Genomic DNA, 23,145 nt, shown 5'->3' with positions numbered 1-23,145 from the left:
ATGACAAGAGTTTAGAGGACAACCTCGGCAGGGGTGTGTGCAAAGTTATGTAGTTAGGATTGGCAGAGCTTTAATACTTAGACATTATTCAGCACAATAACGTACAGTATAAAAAAACGACACCCCCTTATTGAAAATTCAGCCTTTGTTGATGTACAGGCTCAAGACCTGTCAGAGTTCAAGACCAATCATGTCAGAGCTTCACATCAACAAAGGCTGAAAGTTCAATAAGGGTGTGTAGACTTTTTATATCCACTGCACAAACAATTGAAGGGTCATTAGGGCATGGAAAAGCAAGCCAGTGAGATTCATGTGACTTAAGATGGGACTCCTGAGTACACTAGAATGCACTGCCCATAATATGACACAAAGGGACTTTACTCCAAGGTCAATAGATTCTGATCAGAGCATTCCAAGTGCCATTGCTTAGGAACTGAGGTAGCAGCCTGTTTCTGTGGCCCTTATGTGCATAGCACGCCATGAGGAGTCTCACTCACAGACCCGTATCAAGCCTGTCTTTCACTCCGAGCTTGTCTTTCCCAGAGAGCGTCACAAGGCTTCACTCAGGAAATTGAAATTTAACCCCAAAAGCCGTAAAAAAGAATGCTCTTGTCTTTGTAGATCTAATCACCTTTTGAATCGCCTCTGAAGGTTCCTGTTCTTTAAAACAGAAAGACAGGTGGCTGTCTTGCAGTTGTAAATATTACTGAAGCTATAGTATGTACAGCATATATAAGGATGCAAGTATAAGATTATGCAGATATCTTAATGCTCACTCCATTTCATGCATTTCTTCAAGCTGGCAGAAGGCACTGCTACATTAACAAAAGAGCATATCACAAAGGAAGTGAAGGACATAAAAGAGATAGTGGAGTGTTCCATCTTTGTGAAAGCCACAGTATTCACAGAAACCGGTGAGTGTTTTCTGTGAATTAAGCCTTTATTAATCCAGTTACTCATGAGACCAAGTGGAATCACTGCAGGGGCTCCTGAGTTGCTGAAGAAACGTTTCCCCCACACTGTGAGAGTTGTGTAGGCCAGAGATATCACTGTGCACCCATACTCAGTCATCTATTCCAGAGTCGCACGAATGTGAGGATGTGGAGAGATGAGTTGTCCGTGCACTCAAGTGTCTGTGTGATTCTAGTTTATACTGTAAGTGACCAGGTTGAGAACTTTATTTGGAATTGACTTCTGAAATGATCACATTGCACTGCTTACCTTTAATCACATGCAAATGTGCTGTAAGCTTGTAGCATGCCACAGCACGAGAGCTGAGGGACACAGGCAAAGTAGGAATGAATGACCTGCTCCTTTAGGTATATTTGTATCGCTTATAATGGTATCCACTCAATATTTTCTGGCATCCAGCCCGAAGTTGTGTATCTGAAAATGTCTGATGCATCATGTCTCCTTTCCTTCTTTTGTAGGGAGTGACATGGTTCAAGCAGAAAAAACAGGAATCAAAATTGTTACCTCCCCTTACAAAATCCATTTCACCAGGACAATCAAGTACTTCAAGCCTGACATGCCATTTTGGGTCACTGTAAGTTCAGATGTTGTCTACATTAAATCTTTTTACTAGTGTTCAGTAGTACAAGGACAAGTTACTGTCCAAGACACTTAAGATTAAGATTGTAAATCAGATTAAATTAATAACGTATACAATCGCTTTAAAAAGTAATTAAATGGAAATTGGGCCAAAGGGAGCTCATGCTGTTTTGAGAGGAACAACAGCGTCCAAGAGCTCCCTCACCTTCTTCACCTGAACTCATGATCCGCCGTAATATTGTTGACTTGATTTAATCCTTCTTTATCCCTCTTTCCAAGTTGGTCAACTGCTCACTGTGCTGGGTAGTTGCTACTTCCCAGCCAAAGGGTTCTAACATCTCAGTAAACATTCCCAAGCCAAGTTTCTTATTGAGGGTTGTCAGCATAATGCCTTTTTTAAATCATGTTGTTTCAAGTGAATGGTAATTGAACTGGTGTCTGTCCAGGGTGTGTCCTGCCTGTTGTGTTTGTGGCTTTCCATAGGATAGGCTCCGGCTCCCTCATGATCTTAATTGGGATGAACCAGAAAAACAATGGATGGATGGGTGACTCTCTGGCAGGTGGTGCATTTTGGAGGAGCATGTCCCCATGGGACATGGGCAGTTTCAATGTGATCCCAACCTTCTGCTCTGCCCCTTTCCAACTAAAGGTTTACGTGACAAATCCTGATGGGTCCCCAGCTGAAAACATCCCCATCAGGGTGGAACCAGGGTCTAATGAGGAAATCACAGAAAGCAATGGGATGGCCAAAATTTCTGTGAGAATGCAAGAAAGTGACAGGGTTAAAACTATAACCGTGAGTATCTGCTTCTGCCTGAAACCTCTCTATTTCACAGAGTGAGAAAAGCCAAAAAAGCCATAACACAGCAAATGCCAAAGTTGCTCTTTGAGCTGTAACTCAGCCTCCCTTTTTAGAACAGTCAGGCAGGTAAGCTGCTTTCCAGCTCCGAAACAGTTTCTGCCGGAAATCACCAGAAAGCATTATTCAAAACCAAATCTGTTTCTCTCTGAAACCCCTACCTAGTATCTCTCTGAGACTCTTCCAAAACACACCCCCTCCTGTTACGCCACACCCCCGGGGGACTCGTCATTCCACCTCACATTCCAGCACAGTTCCCAATTAGCCCTTTTCCCCAGCCTATTTAATGCTGCCTCACACTCTCCTCTGTGCTCAGTATTAGGGTATTCCTGGCTAGAGCTACTCCCAGTCTAATTGATATTTACTACTTGGCTTTTGGCTTCCTGACCCTGGTTTGTTCTCCATCTACAGTACGTCTCCCGGTTTCAGTTTTGGTACTTCTGCTCTCATTCTGGTTTTGACTCTCGGCTTCCTTACGGATTACGGCTCCGCCTCTGGTTATTTATACTTTAGCACCGGCTAGTTTACCTACGGGTTTCTGACCTCGGATTGTTCTATCGACTATGCCTTTTGGGGTTTGCCCTGGTTTTCTGCATAGGGTCCTCACTACTAATTCTTAACACCTATTTTGTTTAGTTATTTTATTAATAAGACTATTACAATATTCAAAGGTCTTCTATCAATATGATATCAAACATCTTGAATCAGTAAGAAAACAACTCAGTGTTTCCATAATTCACCCTTGTCTGTGGACTATCAGAGAAAACCACTGTTTGTTTGATTAAAAAAAAGTAGCTCCTAGGGTCCAGTAACTGACAGTTGTTGCCTTGTGTGTCTCAGGTGAAAACCCAGGTTCGAGACCTTCCCGCTGGTCATCAGGCAAAGAATCAGATGACTGCGGAGGCTTACTCTCCTGAGGACCCCAGCTCCAGAAACTATCTGTACATCAATGTGCCAGACACAGAAATACGGCCTGGGAAGAAATTCACTGTGGTCCTGTTGTATTACATTGAGAAAGATGAGCAAGCAAATGCCATTCAGTTCTTATCCTATTTGGTGACTGGCTAGAACTTTTACATTTATTTTTTTATTTAGTTGTTCTGGCTTTTAAATTTGCAATTAGAAGGGTGCAAAATTAAATAGGAATGCACTTTGTAAAATTGGAGAAAACAATAAATTCCAAGACTGTAAGTGCCCTATGTATTGTAGACCTAAGTAAGTTGTACCATTTTGCTGGCTGGCTGGCTGGCACAGCACAGATTATGCTACTAATGATGATGATGATTATTATTGTTGTCATTATGTGTTACAGTTTTTTTCAGTGCTTGTAAGAATAATCAGACAGCTTGTGGCTGTGTGCACCTGTGTAACATTGACAGTGTCCATTGACAGTGAGGAATGAGAAAAACACATATATTTCTTCTCCTACTTGGTTACAGAAGCCATTCCTTCGGTTGTTTTTCCAGGCCTAACATCAAACAGTTCTTAGATTGTTTGATTCTTGATTTATTGATTTCTTGCTTTTACATACGCAAGCGGAATGGTTAAAGAAGCCTCCTGTCATCTTAAATATGAACACTTTGGATCTGTTGGCAGAAAAACACCTAGTTTGTCCTTATAGCCTTCTGTCATCTGTGATCTGTGGTCAGTCTGAAGTTTGTCAGTTCCTGTTTTTGATTCTTATCCTTTTCTGCTGTTCTAATTTGCTCCTCTCCTCCCCCCCCATCTCCCCAGATTCTTAGCAAAGGCAGAATCATTGATAAAGGCCGGGTGGATAAATTGAGTCGGAATTTTGCTGAATTGCAATTAACAATCACAAAAGAAATGATCCCCTCCTTCCGTATAGTGGCTTACTACACCTTACCGCTGGCGTCCAAGGCGGAGATTGTGTCGGATTCAGTTTGGGTGGACGTGACAGATACCTGCATGGGGAAGGTGAGTGCCCATTTTGTCCCGCAGCACCTGGGGCACGAACCCAGGTCTCTGGCGTAACGCAACAGGGAACCAGCAGCATGAGCTAATGGAGAGCCCCCCCCCCCCAGCCCAGCCAGCGGAGGTCCCTGCTATGCGCAGCGAAGGCACTGACATCACCGTATCCTGACTAGCTCCGCTACACTCCCCCTGCTGACTTCGCCTTGGCAAAGGACACTAATGTGACCGTTGCAGTTCCGCGCGGGCTCGAGCCCTCCGCCACCCCATTCCGTCCCGCAGCACCTGGGGCACGAACCCGGGTCTCTGGTGTAACGCAACAGGGAACCAGCAGCATGAGCTAATGGAGAGCCCCCCCCCAGCCCAGCCCAGCCAGCGGAGGTCCCTGCTATGCGCAGCGAGGGCACTGACATCACCGTATCCTGACTAGCTCCGCTACACTCCCCCTGCTGACTTCGCCTTGGCAAAGGACACTAATGTGACCGTTGCAGTTCCGCGCGGGCTCGAGCCCTCCGCCACCCCATTCCGTCCCGCAGCACCTGGGGCACAAACCCGGGTCTCTGGTGTAACGCAACAGGGAACTAGCTGCATTAGCTAAAGGAGACCTCCCTCAGCCCAGGCAGCTGAGGTCCCTGTTACACGCAGGGAGGGCAATGACGTCACCATGTCCAAACTAGCTCCGCTACACCTGCACGAAAAGTTTCTTCGTATTCTCTTCAATTGCTTTGAATTCAGGATCTTCTTGGTCCAGAAGGCTTGGCTTTCCTGACAGCCTGATGATCAGAAAGTGTGACCCGGCTCTGTCTTCTGTTCTGCAGCTCGTGGTGTCTTTGAAAGACAAGCATCAAGAGTACAGACCCGGAGACAGTTTGAACCTGAAGGTGAACGGGGACCCTGGTGCCATAGTTGGCCTGGTTGCAGTAGACAAGGCAGTCTTTCTTTTGAACAACAAGAACAAGCTCACTCAAACCAAGGTATTTTGCTCCTTGCATGAGAAACAGATCTGAGAAAGAGGCTTGTCTGATTTTCCTTTTCATTAAGAACGGGCCTTTAATGGGGGACGAATGTAATGTGACGCTGGTCAACATTGAACCATTGGACAGAATTGTCCAACCACCTCCTTTGTTGGCCTATTGCTCAGTAGTTATGACTTGTACTGTAATGATGTGTAGGTCAGGACCCTATGCAGACAGCATAATCTGGAAGTAAGTGAAACAGACAAACGGGGGGGGGGGTGGCGAAGGTGCACTGGTGCTGGTGGGGTGGCCATGGTGATAAAAATCCGGTACTGGGATAAAAACGGGGGTGACGAGGCCAGGCGCTCTGAGCTCCGGACTCAGCAGGGTCAGGACGCCGATAGGAGGCCTATGCCCTCAAGCCGCTGATGTAGGGCTACTAGGTGGTAGGTGGGCCTCCAGGCTCTCACATTAATCCCATTGTGCTGCATTGACAGTTGCATTGCCTGTACCATGTCTGACCAGTTCTGAAACTACACTTAACATTTACAGTGGGGAACATTTAACCTGAGCCCTGGGGAGCCCCAGCCAGTATGTATTTTGGTCAGCCTCTTTTACTTTGGAAGATAAGTATTACCTGTGAGTTACTGGTCAATTAAATAAGCGATCTGTTGCATAACATATAAATGGAATGTTTCAAATAGCAAGTGCAAGGGAACCCAAGCGTGTTTGAGGGTTGAAAAGTAGGCAGGTACTTTACCTGCATATTGCTACATCAATAAAAATCATCCTGCAGGATTGATCGCAAATTTAATTGTTCAAAGCGTTTAGGAACTGATGATCTAACAATGGCCTACAAAACAAGCCTGGAAGAACTTACAAGACTGCAGATCAGGATCTCTAAATTTTAGAAAGATGACGACCATTTTACAGACCCAACCTTTCTGTCTTTCTGGTAGATCTGGGATGAGGTTGAGAAAAAAGACATAGGCTGCACCCCAGGTGGAGGAAAGAACAGCATGGGAGTTTTCACTGATGCTGGGCTGCTGTTCAAATCGAACACTGGAGGAATGACCACCACTAGGCAAGGTAGAGAGAATCAGTGCAAATCTGAAATCTCTGATGTAATTATTCCATTGGTAGATCCAACAGGATGAATATATCTGTTACACTACTAACACTTTCTGTGTGCGTGACCATATGTGGGGATGAATTGGAAACCAGAAAAACAAGGCCCTCCTTTATCCACGCGGCTACTAACTACACAACAGACTACATGAACCAAGTAGCCTTATGGGGTATTCTTTTTTTTTGGGGGGGTGGGTGATTCTGTGGGACTCTCATTTAGAATAGGCTTGAATCGAGGAAATATAAATATATATTTTGTTATAAACAAAATAAACAGAGGTGGGCACATACTTCTCTGACAATACAGATACTGTTACTTAAAACTGCCAAAATGTCAGTGGAAAGTGAGTATTATCTTTCTGGTTTTTACCTCCACAGATCTCAAATGTCCCTCTGATGCTGTGCGAAAGGTCCGATCTCTTCTTCTGACCGAAGACAAGGTTAAATTGGGTGAGTGGTGTCCCCTCCTAAAGGTATCCAGTAAACTTAAAGAGGGTCAGCGGTGTCCAATCATTGATTGCAAGGTTCAATCTCTTCTGTGCCTTACCTTTATACAAACATTTTTTAACCTGTTTTGTGAGACAGCAGCATCAGCTTTGTTCCATGGAATAACAAACAAGGCTTTTTTCGACAATCCACGCTACCCATTTCAGTCTCCTTCTGCTTTTACCATATTGAAAAATACTTTGTTTTGTCTGTCTTTCGGACATTAAGCCGAGGTCCTGACTCTCAGTGGTCATTAAAGATCCCCGGGCATTTTTCAAGAAGAGTATGGAGTTATCCCGGTGTCCGGGCCAAATTTCCCCCCTCGGCCTTTACTGTGGCCTCCCAATTGTCCACATGTATGATTGGCTGGCACTTGGCCTGCGATGGACTGGTGACCAGTCCATGGTGTACCCTGCCTTGCGCTCATTGCCAGGTAGGCTCCGGCTTCCCCTGACACCATATGGTATTAAGCGGTTTGGCAAGTCACATGACATGACTTTGTTTTGTACGTGAGCTCATGACTTTATTGTCTGAAAAGTGCATCCAAGACAGTTGCACATCCACGAAGAACAAAAGTCATAGTACAGGAGTTGCAGGACTTCTAGGGATATTTTTGTCCCTGTTTTGCTATAAAATGGGATGATCTCTTATGATGTAAGATAGTGGTTACAAAATTTGGATGGCATTGGCACTGAAACAACGACACTGGAAAAAATCAAAGTAGCAGGTACAGTTTTACCTCTGCAGAAAAAGAGTCCTATGATTGGTCGTTATCCTACTTTTTTAAATTGTGCAACATTTCCCCTTTGGCGTAGCTTCTAGAGTGAAGTTAATTCCACTGGTAGTGAATGGGGTTGAAATCAGTTGTGTGACATTAACGGGACGAGCCGATTGTTGGCCCTTTGAATCCTTTAACATTTACACCCTTCTGATGGTAGTATTTGAAGGAGTCGACCAACCGGCCATCTTGTGCTCATGACACGTCGTGTTTCCCTTCATCTCTTTTCAGCATGGAATAAACCTTTATCTTGCGCTCATGCTTTCCAGAGAGCCAGATCCAGGACGAGCAGCTCAAGATCTGCTGCCGGGATGGGATGAAGGACATCCCCATGGATTACTCCTGTGAGCGGAGATCGCGGTTCATCACGGAAGGACCGGAGTGCGCCAAAATGTTCTTGCGCTGCTGCACCGAGATCGCCAACAAGAAGAAGCAACTCTCTTCCAGCCTGGTGCTGTCTCGCAGTGAGTTCATCGGCTCATTGCTACAGAGAAAATCTAGCAATCCTTCTGATGTCACTAACCTGGGGGACTGTATTAGAAATAATCGGCTGTTCCAAATAGACAACAGATATTATGTACAGTAGAGACTTATAATAGAAGAGACAATACAGTTTCTCATCCTTTGTTTTTGTGGCAGGTGCTAAAGAGCTCTTAAGTGAAGATGACATCCGAGTACGTACAAAATTTCCTGAAAGCTGGCTGTGGCAGGATTTCGTTCTCCCAGCTGAAGGAGATGCCACAGGGTACATTATGGGTTTATGGGGGTGGATGTTGTGAAAGAGCAAGTTTTTTCTCTTGTCCTGGGTGTCACCCCAGTTGTGTCTTCAGTCTGTATGAAGGAGACTGTGCCTGAGTTTTCCAGATTCTAAGTGTAAGATGTGTATGAGAAAATAAAACATTGCATAGCTGACTATGTTCTTTATCACTCTCTGCTCCCTTAAGCTCTTTAGACATTCTGACAGCTCTTCCTGACACGATTACAGACTGGGAGGTCCTGGCCATCAGCTCATCACCCATCACAGGTAAAGGCTTTTATTAGCCCAACTGTAGTGTCCCGTGAAAGATACTTGCTATGGTTATTCTCCCAGCAAAGATATCAGCAGTAGTCAATCTCCTGTCATAATATTTTTATGTTGGCTTTGGGGTGGGATACCCTGGATTGTCTCAGGTACCAAGAACTAATTTGATCTCTTTCAGGTATGTTTTTCCCTCTGAGAACAATATTGAAATGTATAACCCTTGATCGCACCCATCCCCCCATTTACAAACAGAATTTGTGCCTTAAAAACTGTCTGGAAGGTCAAAAAACACAGACTTTCGTAGAATAAAAATGATATTCCCATTACTTACGTATAACAGATTTAAATTCATTCCTCAGGTCTAGAAAATCATCCAAGATTATATACTGTATTTGGATGTCACAAGAGAACTGTCACAATTGTAAGATCAAGTAGAGTCAAAGTAAGATCATGATTACTTATTTTAATAATTATACCATGTACCCTAGTAAAGTGATTAAGAATATAAACAAAAAGATAAAATATGAAAAAATATTCTAAGAATGCCAACCCAGTGAAGATTCTATGGAAGCCAGGGAGTTAAAAAAAAAACACTCTATGGTATCTCACAATTGCAACTTAAAATCTCAGAATTACAACTTTTTGATTTTTGAGATTGACAATTGAGAAGTCACAATTGTGAGATATAAACTCGTAATTGCGATATATGAAGTTGTAATTCTGAGATTTTAAGTCACAATTGAGAGATACAAACTCGGAACTCTGAGATACAATGTCGCAATTGCGAGATACCAAAGAGCATTTTTTTTACTCCCTGGCGGAAACAGGCTTACATAATGATCGGTGCTGTCAGAGACAATGTTATTTATTTTTGTCACGGACGTCCAAAGGGACTAACCGTGGGGAGCAGGAGAGCGGAAAAAGACCCATATGCGTAGCGGCGAGACGGGAAAAAGGCCCGGGCTCATTAGTGCAAAGAGTTCAGGAATGCCGTATAGAAACCTATGCCCTCAGGGAGCGGACGTGGGGCGCCCTGGTGCTAGGCGGGTCTCAGGACATCCGAACGTCAATGCTGAGCGAGGACAGAGTGCAAGACCAGGAAATATATAGCCCAAGGAAGAGAGAGGGACAGGTAGGACAGCAGACCGGAAACTAGGGAAAGGACAGAGAAGGAGCCCCCTCTGGCTGCAGAGGGCGTGACAATTTTCCCTTGCTTCTTACTTCCCATATTTTCCCTAGTACAGTGATTAACAAAATAATTAGACAAGCTCAAATGCGCAAAATATTAAGATCACAGATGCAAAGAGGATGGCAAGAATAGTGGCAAAAATCTCTTCATAACAGCAAAAACAGATTGGAAACACAAGACGTGTAGAGTAAAGTCATAAATCAAGTGCTTCTAAAACAAGAGATGATTGTACTGCCTGCAGTGCACACTAGACCAGAGTCCAGAGAGTGTTGCAGAGGGTTGCCAAAGTGGTCAATGAGAAACCCTCTAGTGTCACAGGCATCTGGTTCATCCTGTTGTCCGGGCCAAGGTGCAGAGGCGATTCAGAAGAGCACTGAAAATGGGAGCTGGAGTTAGCTCAAATGGTGGCACTTACAGTAGATAAAAATAAAATGCGTTTCCCTAGGTTTTAATGAAACAGAATAGAATAATTCTATGGTAGGCATTGACAGAACAAATCTAATATTTGTCCCAATCCCTCTGCACTGCGTTTAGATTACGAATGTAAGCACTGTCCAAGTAAACAGGCCATTTCAGACTGTATGTCCTCACTGTCCCGACAGGCGTCTGCGTGTCCAGTCCCCTCCCCATTAGAGTGAAAATGAATTTCTTTGTGGACCTGCGTCTGCCCTACGCAGTGATAAGAAATGAACAAGTGGAGATCAAAGCAGTTCTGTACAACTATGACACTAAGCCTATAAAGGTAAGTTTCTCTCTCAAGTTGCATTTGAGGTTTCTCATACTCAACTTCAACAGTGTTCCAGCTCATGCCAGTACATTAGCAAGACTCAATCATATTTCATGACAACGCCCAAGATCAAAGCGTGATGAACTATTGAATTATTATGGAGCAGATATTGGCTTAACCCGCTTAGCTGAGGGCCGACCGCCTGGCCAGAGGACAAGGAAGCCAGGACCCCCATGCAGGGGAACCAAGGGTCAGCTGCAGAGGTGGAGCTGGGGTGGAGCTGGGATGCAAAAGACCTATGCGAGGGAGAGTAGGAAATCACGTTGGTATTTATAGCGTGTGATCGAGGAAGGATGACGGGAGCAATTGCTAATTACTGACAGCTGGGTATGATTGAGCGCGGTTCCCGAACTTTCGTTATAAACTACATTTAGTAAGAGGTGATGAGGGAGATGGAAGTGCAGAATCAGTTTTCCAGTTACAAAGAGCTTGCTGGCTACCATTTTACACAGTAATCTAGGATCCCCTGAAGGGCACACTATGATACCCAGAGGTGGAGTCTACAGGGACCTGGTTCAAAGTGTCAGTTGTTTTCTCAGGTGTGACCTGAGCTCTGGGCTTCTCATACTGTAAGTCCGACCTCCGTTCGATTGCTCTGAGATGTTAGACCTGAGCCTTTTGACATCCTTCTGTGGCAGATGTTTGAGTGAAGAGTGCCAGGATAACTTAAAGTTAATTTACTGTGTTTACCTAAAAAAACATGTGTTTGAGAACTGTAAATTTCAACCGTATAAAAGATGTAGTTTTTCCTCTTTATAAAAATAATAATTGAGTTCGCACCCCCCCCCCAAAAAATATATCTTATAATAGATTAAAACCAAATTGTTTTGAGATCAGCTTATCTTGTCATTACGACCAATTTATCTCATAATTACGAGAAAATTATCTCGTAATTAGTAAATAGTAAATTCTCGTGTACTTTATGTGATCATGTGATAGTACAATTGTCATACTGTAGAGAGCATGAAAATATTCAAACAGAACCACATTAAGGACATTAAAGCACATGGGAAGTTGCATTAGTTGCTGCTTGACTTGGAACTAAGAGAGGCTTGAATCACTAACCCAAGACCTGCTTTGGTGCTACCTCCAGTCCTTGAGGAATCTTGGTCCCAATCATCTATAATGGTGACATGATGATTCAAACTACAATGCCAGACTTGTGGATAGAGCCCAAACTCAATTCAGAAGAAACGTTTTTGCAAGGCTCATGTTGTTTTAAGTGGTCTCGTCATTCATTTTCGGTAGGAATAGGATTTTGGTTGGTTTTCACCACAATGGAACGCTTTCCGAAAATGGAAAACTCTTCCTCATCTCCGTTGTGCTCAACATAAACATGCTCTTCTAAAGCCTTAGCAGAGATGGTACACAATGAACCAGTACATGGACGTTTTCTTCTCCAAAGTCAAATGTAGAAATGCTCAGCTGACTTCATGACGGCCAGAAGTGATCAAAAGGGGATCTTTGAAATGTGAATAAACACATTTTGTGCATTTCAGATTTGATAAAGACAATGAGGCTTTATTTGCTGGAGAGTAATGTCATGTCATTTACCAAACCACTTTATACCATATGGTGTCACGGGAAGCAGGAACCTACCCGGCAAACAACGAGCACAAGGCATGGTACACCCTGGACAGGACGCCAGTCCACCGCAGGGCAAGTGCCAGCCAATCATACATGGGGACAATCGAGGTCACGGTAAAGGCTGATGGGGGAAATTTGGCCCAGACACTAGGATAACTCCCTACTCTTCACGAGAAATGCCCGGGGATATTTAATGACCGCTGAGAGTCAGGACCTCGGTTTAACGTCTCATCTGAAAAACCGTTGCTGGAGAGAATGTTATTGTATTGTCATTCAATGTACTGTAATCACTTTCTATTCATCATCAGTGAAAAATGTATCAATGTTCTTCTGCTCTCTAGGTCCGAGTGGAGCTGATGAAATCTCATGAAATCTGCAGCATGGCCAGCTACACAGGGAGATTCCGACAGGACATCTCTATAGAGGAAAAGTCATCTCGGTTGGTTCCCTTCACCATCATTCCTCTGGCTTTGGGAGAGCCGGAGATCGAAGTGAGGGCCAACGTCTATGGTCAGTTAGTCGGAGATGCAGTGAGAAAGAAGCTGAGAGTTCTGGTGAGTGTGACGGCCCAGGAGACGTGAATTTTTATAGTTGGGGATCCCCACTGATTTTTCTCTGTCAATGAGAACAGAGAACAAATCAGGAAAATATTAAAATTACACTTAATTACCAACATTTCAGCCTTTTGCAATCCCATGCTTCTTAGAAATGGGGGGAAATGGGAAATTGTCATATCTACAATAGATCTACAGAAGCCCTTTGGGAAAAAGAGCAAACACAATCTCAGTAGAACAGCTAAAGTTATCTTCGTACTAATCGCAGTAGTTAGCAGTACTGAGTAAAGTACTGAGTAGGGGTAGATCAAACTGTGCAGTAACATTTCAGATTTCTTAAATATCAATGCTAATTAGTTAGCCAAGGAGAGGTGAATACTTTTCTTTTGGGTTTATTTTTTTCTCTGGTAATGATTTTGGATTCAGATTAAATTCAGCCTTCTGCTACCCCACATGTCTTAGAAATGGGGGGAACTGGAAATGGTATTTTCTAGGTCTATAGAAATTCCTAGGGAATAAAGTTCCCCACACAATCTCAATAGAACAGCTAAGTTTATTTTAGGATTAATATTGACCTTTCACATTTAGCATATTTCGGGGGTAAGCAAAATTGTGTAGTAACACTTCTAATTACAAAATTGAACTTCTAGTGGTCAGCCATCTTTGGTTATCCCACATCATTTATTTTTTCACCTATTTTATGTTTGGAAAAAACTATCAGTCCCTCTTATGCACATTGCAGTCACTTCAGCGTGTGCTCTGAAATAGCTTACTGTACAGCAGATCAATCAATCAATCAAAGTTTATTGATCAAATGCACAACAATGCAGCGTGCAGCAGTAGTTGCTGGCAGTGAGATGTCTTTTCTACAAGATCACCATGGGGTGAAATCACAAACTTAAAGTTACAAAATTAAGGTTACATAATAATACATAATAGTGCAATAGAAATTGAATAAAATAAACTCAGACAGAGCGCAATATAAATAGAGCTACTATGTGTCCAGGGTGTATACAATACACTATATTATGTCCAGATAGTGCAGTATGCTGAATACAGTGAAAACTGTGTGTCCATGTAGCCATTACAGGTGATTTGCTAAGGAGCTGCAGGTTGGCTATTTAGCAGTCTTATTGCCTGGAGGTAGAAGCTGTTCTGTAGTCTGTTGGACTTGGACCGAATGCTTCGGTACCGTTTACCGGACGGTAGGAGAGAAAACAGTTTGTGACTGGGATGACTGGGGTCCTTGAGAATGGACCTGGACTTCTTCAGACATCTAGCTGAGTAGATACCCTGGATGTTTGGTAGCTCACAGCTGGTAATGAGCTGCGCTGACTTCACCACCCTCTGCAATACTTTGCCATCCCGGGTGGAGCAACTCCCATACCAGGCAGTGATGCAGCCAGTCAGGATGCTCTCAATAGTGCACCTGTAGAAGTTGGCCTGGATATGTGATGGCATGCCAAACTTCTTTAGCCTGCGGAGAAAGAACAGGCGCTGCCGTGCTGTTTTGACCATGGTGTTGGTGTGGTGGGTCCAGGTTAAGTCCTCTGTGATGTTAACTCCCAGGAACTTAAAACTACTGACCCTCTCCACTGCAGTCCCATTGATATAGATAGGTGTGTGATCTCCTCCCTGGGGTTTACTATAGTCCACAATCATCTCCTTAGTCTTACTGATGTTCAGAGAGAGGTTGTTCTCCTGGCACCATGCTGCCAGGGTTTCAACCTCCTCCCTGTACGCAGACTCCTCACCATCTGTGATCAGGCCGATGACTGTTGTATCGTCCGCAAACTTAATGATGGAGTTTGAGTTATGCCTGGCGACACAATCATGGGTAAATAAGAAGTGGAGGACAGGGCTAAGCACACAGCCTTGGGGGGCTCCAGTGCTTAGAGTCAGAGTAGAGGACATGTTGGTGCCCACCCTCACCACCTGCGGACATTCCATCAAGAAGTCCAGGATCCAATTACAAAGGAAGGTGTTCAGTCCCAGGTCCTGGAGCTTGATGATAAGCTTTGAGGGCACTATGGTATTGAATGCTGAGCTTTAATCAACAAACAGCATTCTCACATATGTTCCTTTCTTATCCAGGTGTGAGAGGGCAGTATGGAGGGCAGTGGCAATAGTATCCTCTGTTGACCTGTTCTGACGCACACTGCAGTGGGTCTAGTGTGTCAGGCAGTGAGGAGATGTGTGCTTTGACCAACCAATCAAAGCACTTCATGATAACTGATGTGACTGCAATGGGGCGGTAGTCATTCAGGCAACTGATTCGGGGTTTCTTAGGAACAGGGACATTGGTGGTTTTCTTAAAGCAGGAAGGAACTATAGACTGAGCTAGAGAAAGATTGAATATGTCTGAGAAGAAATCTGCCAGCTGGTCTGCACATGCCTTCAGAACACGGCCAGGGATAGCATCAGGGCCAGGAGCTTTGTGTGGATTGGTCTTTTTAAAAACTTTACACACATCCACTCTGGACATGATCAGTGGGTTTCGGTCTTGGATTTGGAATCCTCCTGGCTGGATCTGCGTTGCTGACCTCAAATCCGAGCATAGAATGAATTTAGCTCATCAGAAAGAGAGGCAGACTGTTGTGCGATATAGCTGGGTTGCGCTTTGTAGTCTGTAATAGTGTGTATACCACTCTGTAACGAACAGTTCTTTCCGGACCCTATGCGGACGACACAATCCGACGGAGTGGGGAAACACTAGGGAAACGTCATGCAGGAATACGGGGCAGAAGACAGGGGGGCGTGTCCAAGGTGCGCTGGTGCACGGGGGAGGTGTGGCCGAGGCGAACAATCCGCGAGAGTAGTCCTTTGGGAATATCCAAAACACAAGGGTAAGTCCAAAACCAGAAGATCCATTAGAAGAAGGAATTAAAAACCACGAAGGCCGGGTCGGAACCGGCGGACGGGGAACAGGAACAGGGGTTAAAACCTTAACGGGACCAGGCGCTTCCAGGTCCCGGACTCGCACGATATGGAAATCAGATGCAGAGCCCGGATGAGCGTCAGCGCCTGGCTTTTAAGGTGGGCTGGGAATGGGAAACAGGTGCACCGAATAAAGTCTTGAGTGAAAGGGCTGGAGCACCCTTAAGGAGGGGGGACTAATATCGTGACACACTCCACATGTTCTGTGTGTTGCAGCCGTTATAATATGACTCTAATTTTACTCTGTAGTTGTATTTCGCTATTTTGATGGCTTTCCTGAGGTCACATCTGGATTTTTTGTATTTATCCATATCACCAGAATTGAAAGCAGCTGTCCTAGCTTTAGGTTTGGCACGTATCTCGCCAGTTACCCACGGTTTCTGATTTGGGTATGTGCGAACAGTAATCCCGGGAACCACAATTTCAATGCATTTGTTGATGTAGCCAGTAACATAGTCCGCATAAAGATTGATATTATTTCTGGCAGCTTCTCGGAAGAATCATAGCAAAACAGTGACTTAATATAGAATCTGATTCATCTGATCAACGTTGAACGGTTCTTAACACTGGCCTATCCTGTGTAAGCTTCTGTTTGTAAATGGGAAGTAGCAGAATGGAGGCGTGATCGGATTTGCCAAAAGGAGGTCTGGGGAGGGCTTTGTAACCATCCTGGAAGGGAGTGTAAACATTGTCCATCGTGTTTGTTCCGCGCATCGGGCAGTTGATGTGTTGATGTAGATTAAGCATTGTTTTCTTCAGGTTTGCACCGTTGAAATCACCCACTATGATGAATGCCCCTTCAGGATGTGTATTTTCGTGTCTGTGTAATTCATTCAGTGCCCTTGTGAAATTTGCCTGCGGCGGAATATACACCACTGTGAGAACTACCGATGTGAACTCCCTCAGGAGATAGAAAGGGCGATATTTTATTGTCAGATGTTCAAGATGTGTAGAGCATGATGTCGAAATATTCTCCATGTCTGTGCACCAGGAATTGTTGGACAAACAAAGGACAAAGCTAAAGGTTCAATCCGTGTTATGTGAGTTTAAAGATGTGAGTCAATTCTGTAGAACATTTTATTGTTTTGCTTCATTATAACTCTTCTGGGGTTTTTCTTAATTTGCCTTTAGCCAGAGGGTGTGAAGAGGATTGATGAGAAGATAGTGATTTTGAATCCCTCCGAAAAGAGTGGTAAGAACATCACCCTCTTCTTGGTCGCTTTCCGAGTACAGTGTTCTCACCCCTGGGAACACACTGAGATCTGCCCTCTCTGATGGGCTGTGGCCAACACTTGATTTCAAAACCTCAACAGTAGGTAAACGTACCTCCCTTAAGCATTTCACGTGCATTCCCTCAGATTTGTGACCTATTCCTGCAGTTTGTCAGTGATAGTCATTACTCCATCTGTTTCGGTCCAAGGAGTTTCTGAAAATAAATGGAGTTTGTAGGCAGAGGTTTGAGAGTCAAATTCCTAATATCACCCACTTCCGCTCACTGCTGCTTCCTTCGCCCCAACTTCTCCCTGCAGCAGCTCCCTGGCTCATTCCTAGCAAGCAGGATTCTGATAATTAAATCACATTTATATATATACACATTTAATATTGTGAACTAAACATCGAACATGTATTTGCAACAGTTCTTAAATCTCTCAAGAATTATGTGATTAATGAAATTATACTCAAAAATCCATTGTCCACATGTCCTTGATGAGTTTAAGCTTTAAGTTCGTAAAACACTGGCTGGGCTCTGCAGCTAATGGAGGCCAACGAGAGAAAGAGCTTTTGCCTTGCTTTGCTTAGCAGCCTGCTAAGTTGTCTTTAGTACAGTCTGTGCACAATTTGTTTTCTTGAGGTTCACAAGTTAGACAAAAGGTGAACTCCTCTTCATTGAGGGAGAGGCATTAGGCTGCTTTGTCAAGTAACACAAAAATTCTAAGTGAAAAAATAGGTCTTGTCCCTACAGCGATCTTGTCACATGAACTAAAATATGATTGAATGACTGAGTTCTCAAAGCATTTTTACTGAAAACACATTAAACATGTAAGAACAGATGTTTATATTTTAGTGTCCAGTTGGTGAGTAGAAGAATCATTTGAATCAGCTGCTCTAGAGGATAAAGATATCCCACAGATAGAGGCTAAAGGATTCAAAATTCATAGATGGGGATTATAAAGAGGCCATGATTGGTAAGGGTCAATGGTAAATTTGACGAGGAAGCCAGGGTTCTCTTTTCGAGAAACGACCTGGAATTTTTAATGACCACAGAGAGTCAGGACCTCAGTTTTACATCCCATGTGAAGGATTTTACAATATAGTGTCCCCGTCACTATGCTGGGGCATTGGGACCCACACAGACCGCAGGGTGAGCGCCCCCTACTGGCCCCACTAATATCTCTTCCAGCAGCAACCTTAACTTTCCCAGGAGGTCTCCCATCCAGATACTGTCTAGGCTCACACCTGCTGAGCTTTTGAAGAACAAATATGAGCACATCTTTTGATTCCATTGAGCAGTGGTCTGCATTAAGCAGTAAATTAAATAAGTACTGTAAATACATTTTTGAATGTGGTAACTTATTGTTTTCATTACAGATGGAAGGGAAATTGTAACATTTGAGAAGTTATCGGTGGGACCTTTCACTCCAAACACAGAACCAGTGACACACATCACAGTAACAGGTAATTCTACAGCCTCTGAGGAGGCAACACAACTGAACAATGCAGTTGTGGTCAAATCCAGTTCAAGTCCTGGAGATGGGGACCATTTGTTCCTGGAAAGCTGGAATCCTTGAAGAATGGACCAGAAAGTTATGACACAAGGCGCTATTCTGAGATTTCCTTGTTCATACTTGAAGATCTGGCTGTCAGTGGCGATATTCAAGTCCAGCAGAAAGCCACGCTCAGATCACGGCAGACTCATTACTCTGATTCCTACATCTGTGTCAATAAAAACATATTGGTCACAATTCTGATCAACGTAATGTTTGTAAAAGATACAGCACAGTCCACTTTTATTACCGCATGATTCCTTGATACAGTATATAGGTAGTTTCGCATCACCAGTCATTGAGATGAAGCAAAACAACATGGAGTGACTGATGTGTTTATGACAGAATCCTCTTGGAATTTGAGAACACAGCAATCGATTTGTAGGTCACCTCACTCACCGTATCCATCGGCAAATCAACCATCTAAAATACCTCTCTGTCCAGACAAATCCACCTGGAACAACGTTGTGTTGATGTGTTTGATACACGTTTATAAAAGCAGAATCAGAGAACTACTGTATGGTTGTGTCTGGGTCTGTGTCTACAGGGCATGAGCTGGAGGAAACTATAAGGAATGCCATCAGTGGCTCTGCCCTGACTAAGCTCATACGACTGCCTGGAGGTTGCGTGGAGCAGAACCTAGCCTCCATGACGTTTCCGGTCATAGCAATGCATTACCTGGACAAAGCCAACGCGTGGGCGAGTGTCGGAGTCCAAAATCGGGAAAAGACCACTGACTACGTCAAAACCGGTATGACTCATTCACAAGAATATGGAACTATGGTTTCTTTAAAAGCTGCTTAACAGTGTGTGTGTGTGACTGTAAGAAGCATCTTGGGAATCAGTATCAACATCAAAGTACTGAAATAATTTACAGGGGTGATTGCACTTAAAACCATGAATGACTTTGTTAAGGATAGGACCCTCTCAAATGAAAATGAAAGTCTTGTAGGTGTGCATGTCTGAAATCTCTTGTTTAACATTTGCTTTAAAAAAAAATGTTTCACAGGAGTTGCACAATCAACAAGTCTGGTTGTATGAAAAGATGCAGACATGTTAGTAGAGAGAGTCACACGGTTTCAGAGAATCTGCCTTTCTCACCAGCTTTTCTTCCCTTGCAGGTTATTCCAATCAGCTGGCTTATCGCCTTCAAGATGGTTCCTATCCACCTTACAGTAAAAAGGCACCAAGTACCTGGTAATAACAAGTAATACATTCTGTGCAATTTTTTTTATTTTAATTAATCTGTACTGTATATATCTATCTAAAATAAATATATTTATTTTAATTAACCTAGATTATCTTAGATCTTAGTAATTTTTATTATCTGTTGTAACAGTTCTCTCTTTCTGGCTGCATATTTCAGAGAGCTTTGTACAGTAATTTAAAACACAGATGTTAAGTTGTTACATGATGCATTCAAAATTTTTAGAACAAAGAACAACAATTCAGCTCTAACTAAGCCGGTTCCTCGCTTCATAGTGAAAAAACTCTTTCTCAAAACAGAACTTGTAACAGCCGTGAGAGTTCAAAGGACGCCCTGAAGCCCCAGCTTCCTGATTTTAAACATCACCCAACCAAAAGTGTACCTTGGTCAGGTGTTTGAGGATGGCAGATCAGTCTCCGATTCCCTTCTAGGGAATGTAGTTCAGTTAAGAGTCTCCATCTTGTCAGAATCGAACGACCTCCGACTTTACGTTTCAAATCAGGAAACACACGTCATGTACTTCACAAGGGTGAATGAGGAACGGCAGACAGATCCCTCCCATATGTTCATCTGACAGTGGCGATCATTTTATAACATTCAGTGACCTCAAAATCTCATCACCAGCGAGTGGCCACCAATGTAGCAAAAACACATCTCCCTGTCACTGTAAACTTCGTGTCATGTCCCGTACTCGCCCTCGCAAACCCCATTACATTCCCAAACCCACTGTTTCACCCTCTCATCCCTAACTGAACCCATCACATTCTCACAGGCACCAGATTCCACAGATTCTCACTCCTGGACCAATTATCCAACCACGTCCCTCTCCCCTTCAGTATTTAAAGTTCCCTCATGCACCAAACCCTGCTCACTATTGAAAAGCCCCTTAGAGTTTTCTAGTGCGCATTATTTTCTTGTTGGATTTCTCGGTTTTCGGACTTAACTTTTACCTTTTGATCTCGCCTTTCGGATTTCGCCTTTCGGATTGTCTTCTCGGTTTGCCCTTTCCGGTTAACTGACCTCTCGTTTCGCCTGTCGACCTTGCTTCTGGATTACGATTCTGGATTGTTTGCCTCTGCATCCCGCAGAGTTCACGGCTATGCACAGGATCCTCGAAGAACTACCGGCCAGATCTCTGCCACTTTGCTTGAGTCACTGTCCAATTATTGCCCATTTTAACCCACAGTTCTCTAAATGCAAGGAAGCAGACCTTATAAAATCATCCCAAGCCCTATGCTAATCAGTGCAGCAGTTCCTAAGACACAGGCAATTTAAGCTGTGAGAACAAAATGGTGGCCAAGTGGCCATTGTGGCTTATACAACCCCGTTTCACCAAATATGAACCATATTGACACTAGAATGACTAAGACTGACATGATCAAACATTTTTGGAATAAGAGATGTTAGCAGTACAAGTAGTTGGCTGACTTTTAACTACCATGTGTCCTAGGATATCAATATGCTTCTCTTGGGGGAGAACTGATCCAGGTTGAAGCATACCGATTTTCCTTCCTATCCCTTTAAGTAGTTTCAAGGAATACATCATTCATGCGCTCTGTGAGAAATCCAACAAGGCAAGAAGGTTATGTGACTGATTGATCTACCCTAAGCAAGTTTGAATCTTGGATGTTGGAGCTGTCATTGTGCATCAAGATTCAGATCCATAATAAAATTCACAGAAGCACTTTTTTTAAATTAACCTCAAATTCTGTAAACAAAAAATGCATATTGATGGCCAAAGAATGTGTCCTATCAATTTGTTTTACCATACACTTACACTTTATGGTCCCATGACATTTCCTCAACTTTTGCTGGACAATAATGAATTGATGCACATTCATCACAAATGACTTCCTTGTAAGGGTCGTAACTACCCAGATGAATGGAATGCAACATTACTCTGTAGATGGGGTACAAGTCAATCACAGGGTCCGGACACACACATTCAACATGACAATTTAGAAACATCAATTAACTGAACCATCTCAAAGATGCAAGCCCCACACAGAAGAAGCCATTTCAGTCTGAAACTAAAGCTCAGCATCCAAGAGCTGTGAAGCATCAACAATCATCATGATATAACCATCTCGATTTGGTGGATTAATAAAAAAAATAGAAGGACGTTTCCAGGAGGCTGAATTGGGAAAAAAAAAGAAAAGCTAATTTGTCTCTGATTTTTGCTTTCAGGCTGACAGCTTATGTTGCCAAGGTGTTTTCTGTAGCCTACCCCTTTACAGTAATACACTCTTCGCATGTGTGTGAGCCACTCGAATTCTTGTTCCTGAAAAAACAGCTGCCCAATGGAGCTTTCACAGAAGAGGCTCCTGTTTCTGCAGTGTATATGATGGTATGTTAATGATGTATATTATTATATTCCTTGATGTTGAAACATTTTAGACACAGTCACAAGTTGATAATATATGCATGTTGTGATCATTACCAGTTTTTGATTTACAGGCTGCGATTGTGACTAATACAGTTTACTGTGCATGAGAGACATGATCTTTAATCTACTGTACTGTACGTTGATTAGAATATTGTCATTTATTAATTGTTTATCGGAATTTCAGAATTAATCTTTCATTAACACAGATCGGGATCTCGTCATCTATTGGTCATTCGTCAATCATGAATTGTCATCAATCTGTCGCTCAACACACAGATCAAGGTCACTTCCACATGGGCAGCCCATGTTAAGAGATGCAGCACCTAATCCATTGCATCACCTGGATCAGTCTAAATGGGATTTGCCCCGTTCACTCCCTATTAATTGTTATTGTTGTTCAAGTTCACGTTTATTTGTCATTCCAGCCATATACAAGTATACAGTGGAACGAAATATCGTTCCTCCTGGTCCACGGTGCAAATACAGGCAGGACAGACATGACAATGTCATGGACATTGTAGACAGGATACACAAAGTGCAAAGTGCAGATAGTGCAAATTACAAGGTAAATTTAAACCCTTTTTCTGGAATTGGAGTGGGTGCAAGTAGATTCCAGGGTGTTGAGGAGCCTGACAGCCTGGGGGAAGAAGCTGTTACAGAGTCTGGTGGAGCTGGCCCGTACACTGCGATATCTTTTCCAGATGGTAGGAGGGCAAAGAGTTTGTGGGAGGGTTGGGAGGGGTCCTCTGCTATACTGGAGGCCCTGTGTAAGTAGCGTATGTGACAGGTGACAGAAATGGAAGGGAGGGAGGCTCTGATGATCTTTCCAGCTGTTTCCACAATTCGTTGCAGGGTCTTGCGCTCTGAAGCGTTGCATTTCCCAAACCAGACAGTGATCCAGCTGGTCAAGGGGCTCTCAATGGCACTTCTGTAGAGAGTGGGAAGAATGGGCGAGGGAAGGTTTGCCCTCCTCAGTCGCCACAGATAATGATTGGCTTTCTTGGCTAGGGAGGTGGTGTTGAGGA

At 43.5% G+C, this 23,145-nt stretch overlaps 1 protein-coding gene across 1 annotated transcript in view; it reads left to right on the top strand.

The window, feature by feature from the left end:
- LOC102687466 (complement C3-like) overlaps nucleotides 1-23,145 on the top strand; it is a 49,088-nt gene that overhangs the window by 8,328 nt on the left and 17,615 nt on the right. Inside the window, exons 9-26 of the mRNA XM_069188614.1 lie at nucleotides 800-914; nucleotides 1,431-1,546; nucleotides 2,201-2,347; nucleotides 3,251-3,466; nucleotides 4,145-4,345; nucleotides 5,158-5,313; nucleotides 6,255-6,384; nucleotides 6,802-6,873; nucleotides 7,957-8,151; nucleotides 8,327-8,432; nucleotides 8,632-8,711; nucleotides 10,500-10,639; nucleotides 12,613-12,825; nucleotides 16,894-16,954; nucleotides 18,352-18,438; nucleotides 19,075-19,278; nucleotides 19,649-19,724; nucleotides 21,922-22,081. Coding sequence (XP_069044715.1) covers nucleotides 800-914; nucleotides 1,431-1,546; nucleotides 2,201-2,347; nucleotides 3,251-3,466; nucleotides 4,145-4,345; nucleotides 5,158-5,313; nucleotides 6,255-6,384; nucleotides 6,802-6,873; nucleotides 7,957-8,151; nucleotides 8,327-8,432; nucleotides 8,632-8,711; nucleotides 10,500-10,639; nucleotides 12,613-12,825; nucleotides 16,894-16,954; nucleotides 18,352-18,438; nucleotides 19,075-19,278; nucleotides 19,649-19,724; nucleotides 21,922-22,081 — 2,475 coding nt within the window. The remainder of the gene's footprint in view (nucleotides 1-799; nucleotides 915-1,430; nucleotides 1,547-2,200; nucleotides 2,348-3,250; nucleotides 3,467-4,144; nucleotides 4,346-5,157; nucleotides 5,314-6,254; nucleotides 6,385-6,801; nucleotides 6,874-7,956; nucleotides 8,152-8,326; nucleotides 8,433-8,631; nucleotides 8,712-10,499; nucleotides 10,640-12,612; nucleotides 12,826-16,893; nucleotides 16,955-18,351; nucleotides 18,439-19,074; nucleotides 19,279-19,648; nucleotides 19,725-21,921; nucleotides 22,082-23,145) is intronic.

The sequence above is a fragment of the Lepisosteus oculatus genome, chromosome 4, assembly GCF_040954835.1.
Source record: "Lepisosteus oculatus isolate fLepOcu1 chromosome 4, fLepOcu1.hap2, whole genome shotgun sequence".
Classification (NCBI taxonomy): Eukaryota; Metazoa; Chordata; class Actinopteri; order Semionotiformes; family Lepisosteidae; genus Lepisosteus; species Lepisosteus oculatus.
This window is presented reverse-complemented; position numbering and strand designations above follow the sequence as displayed.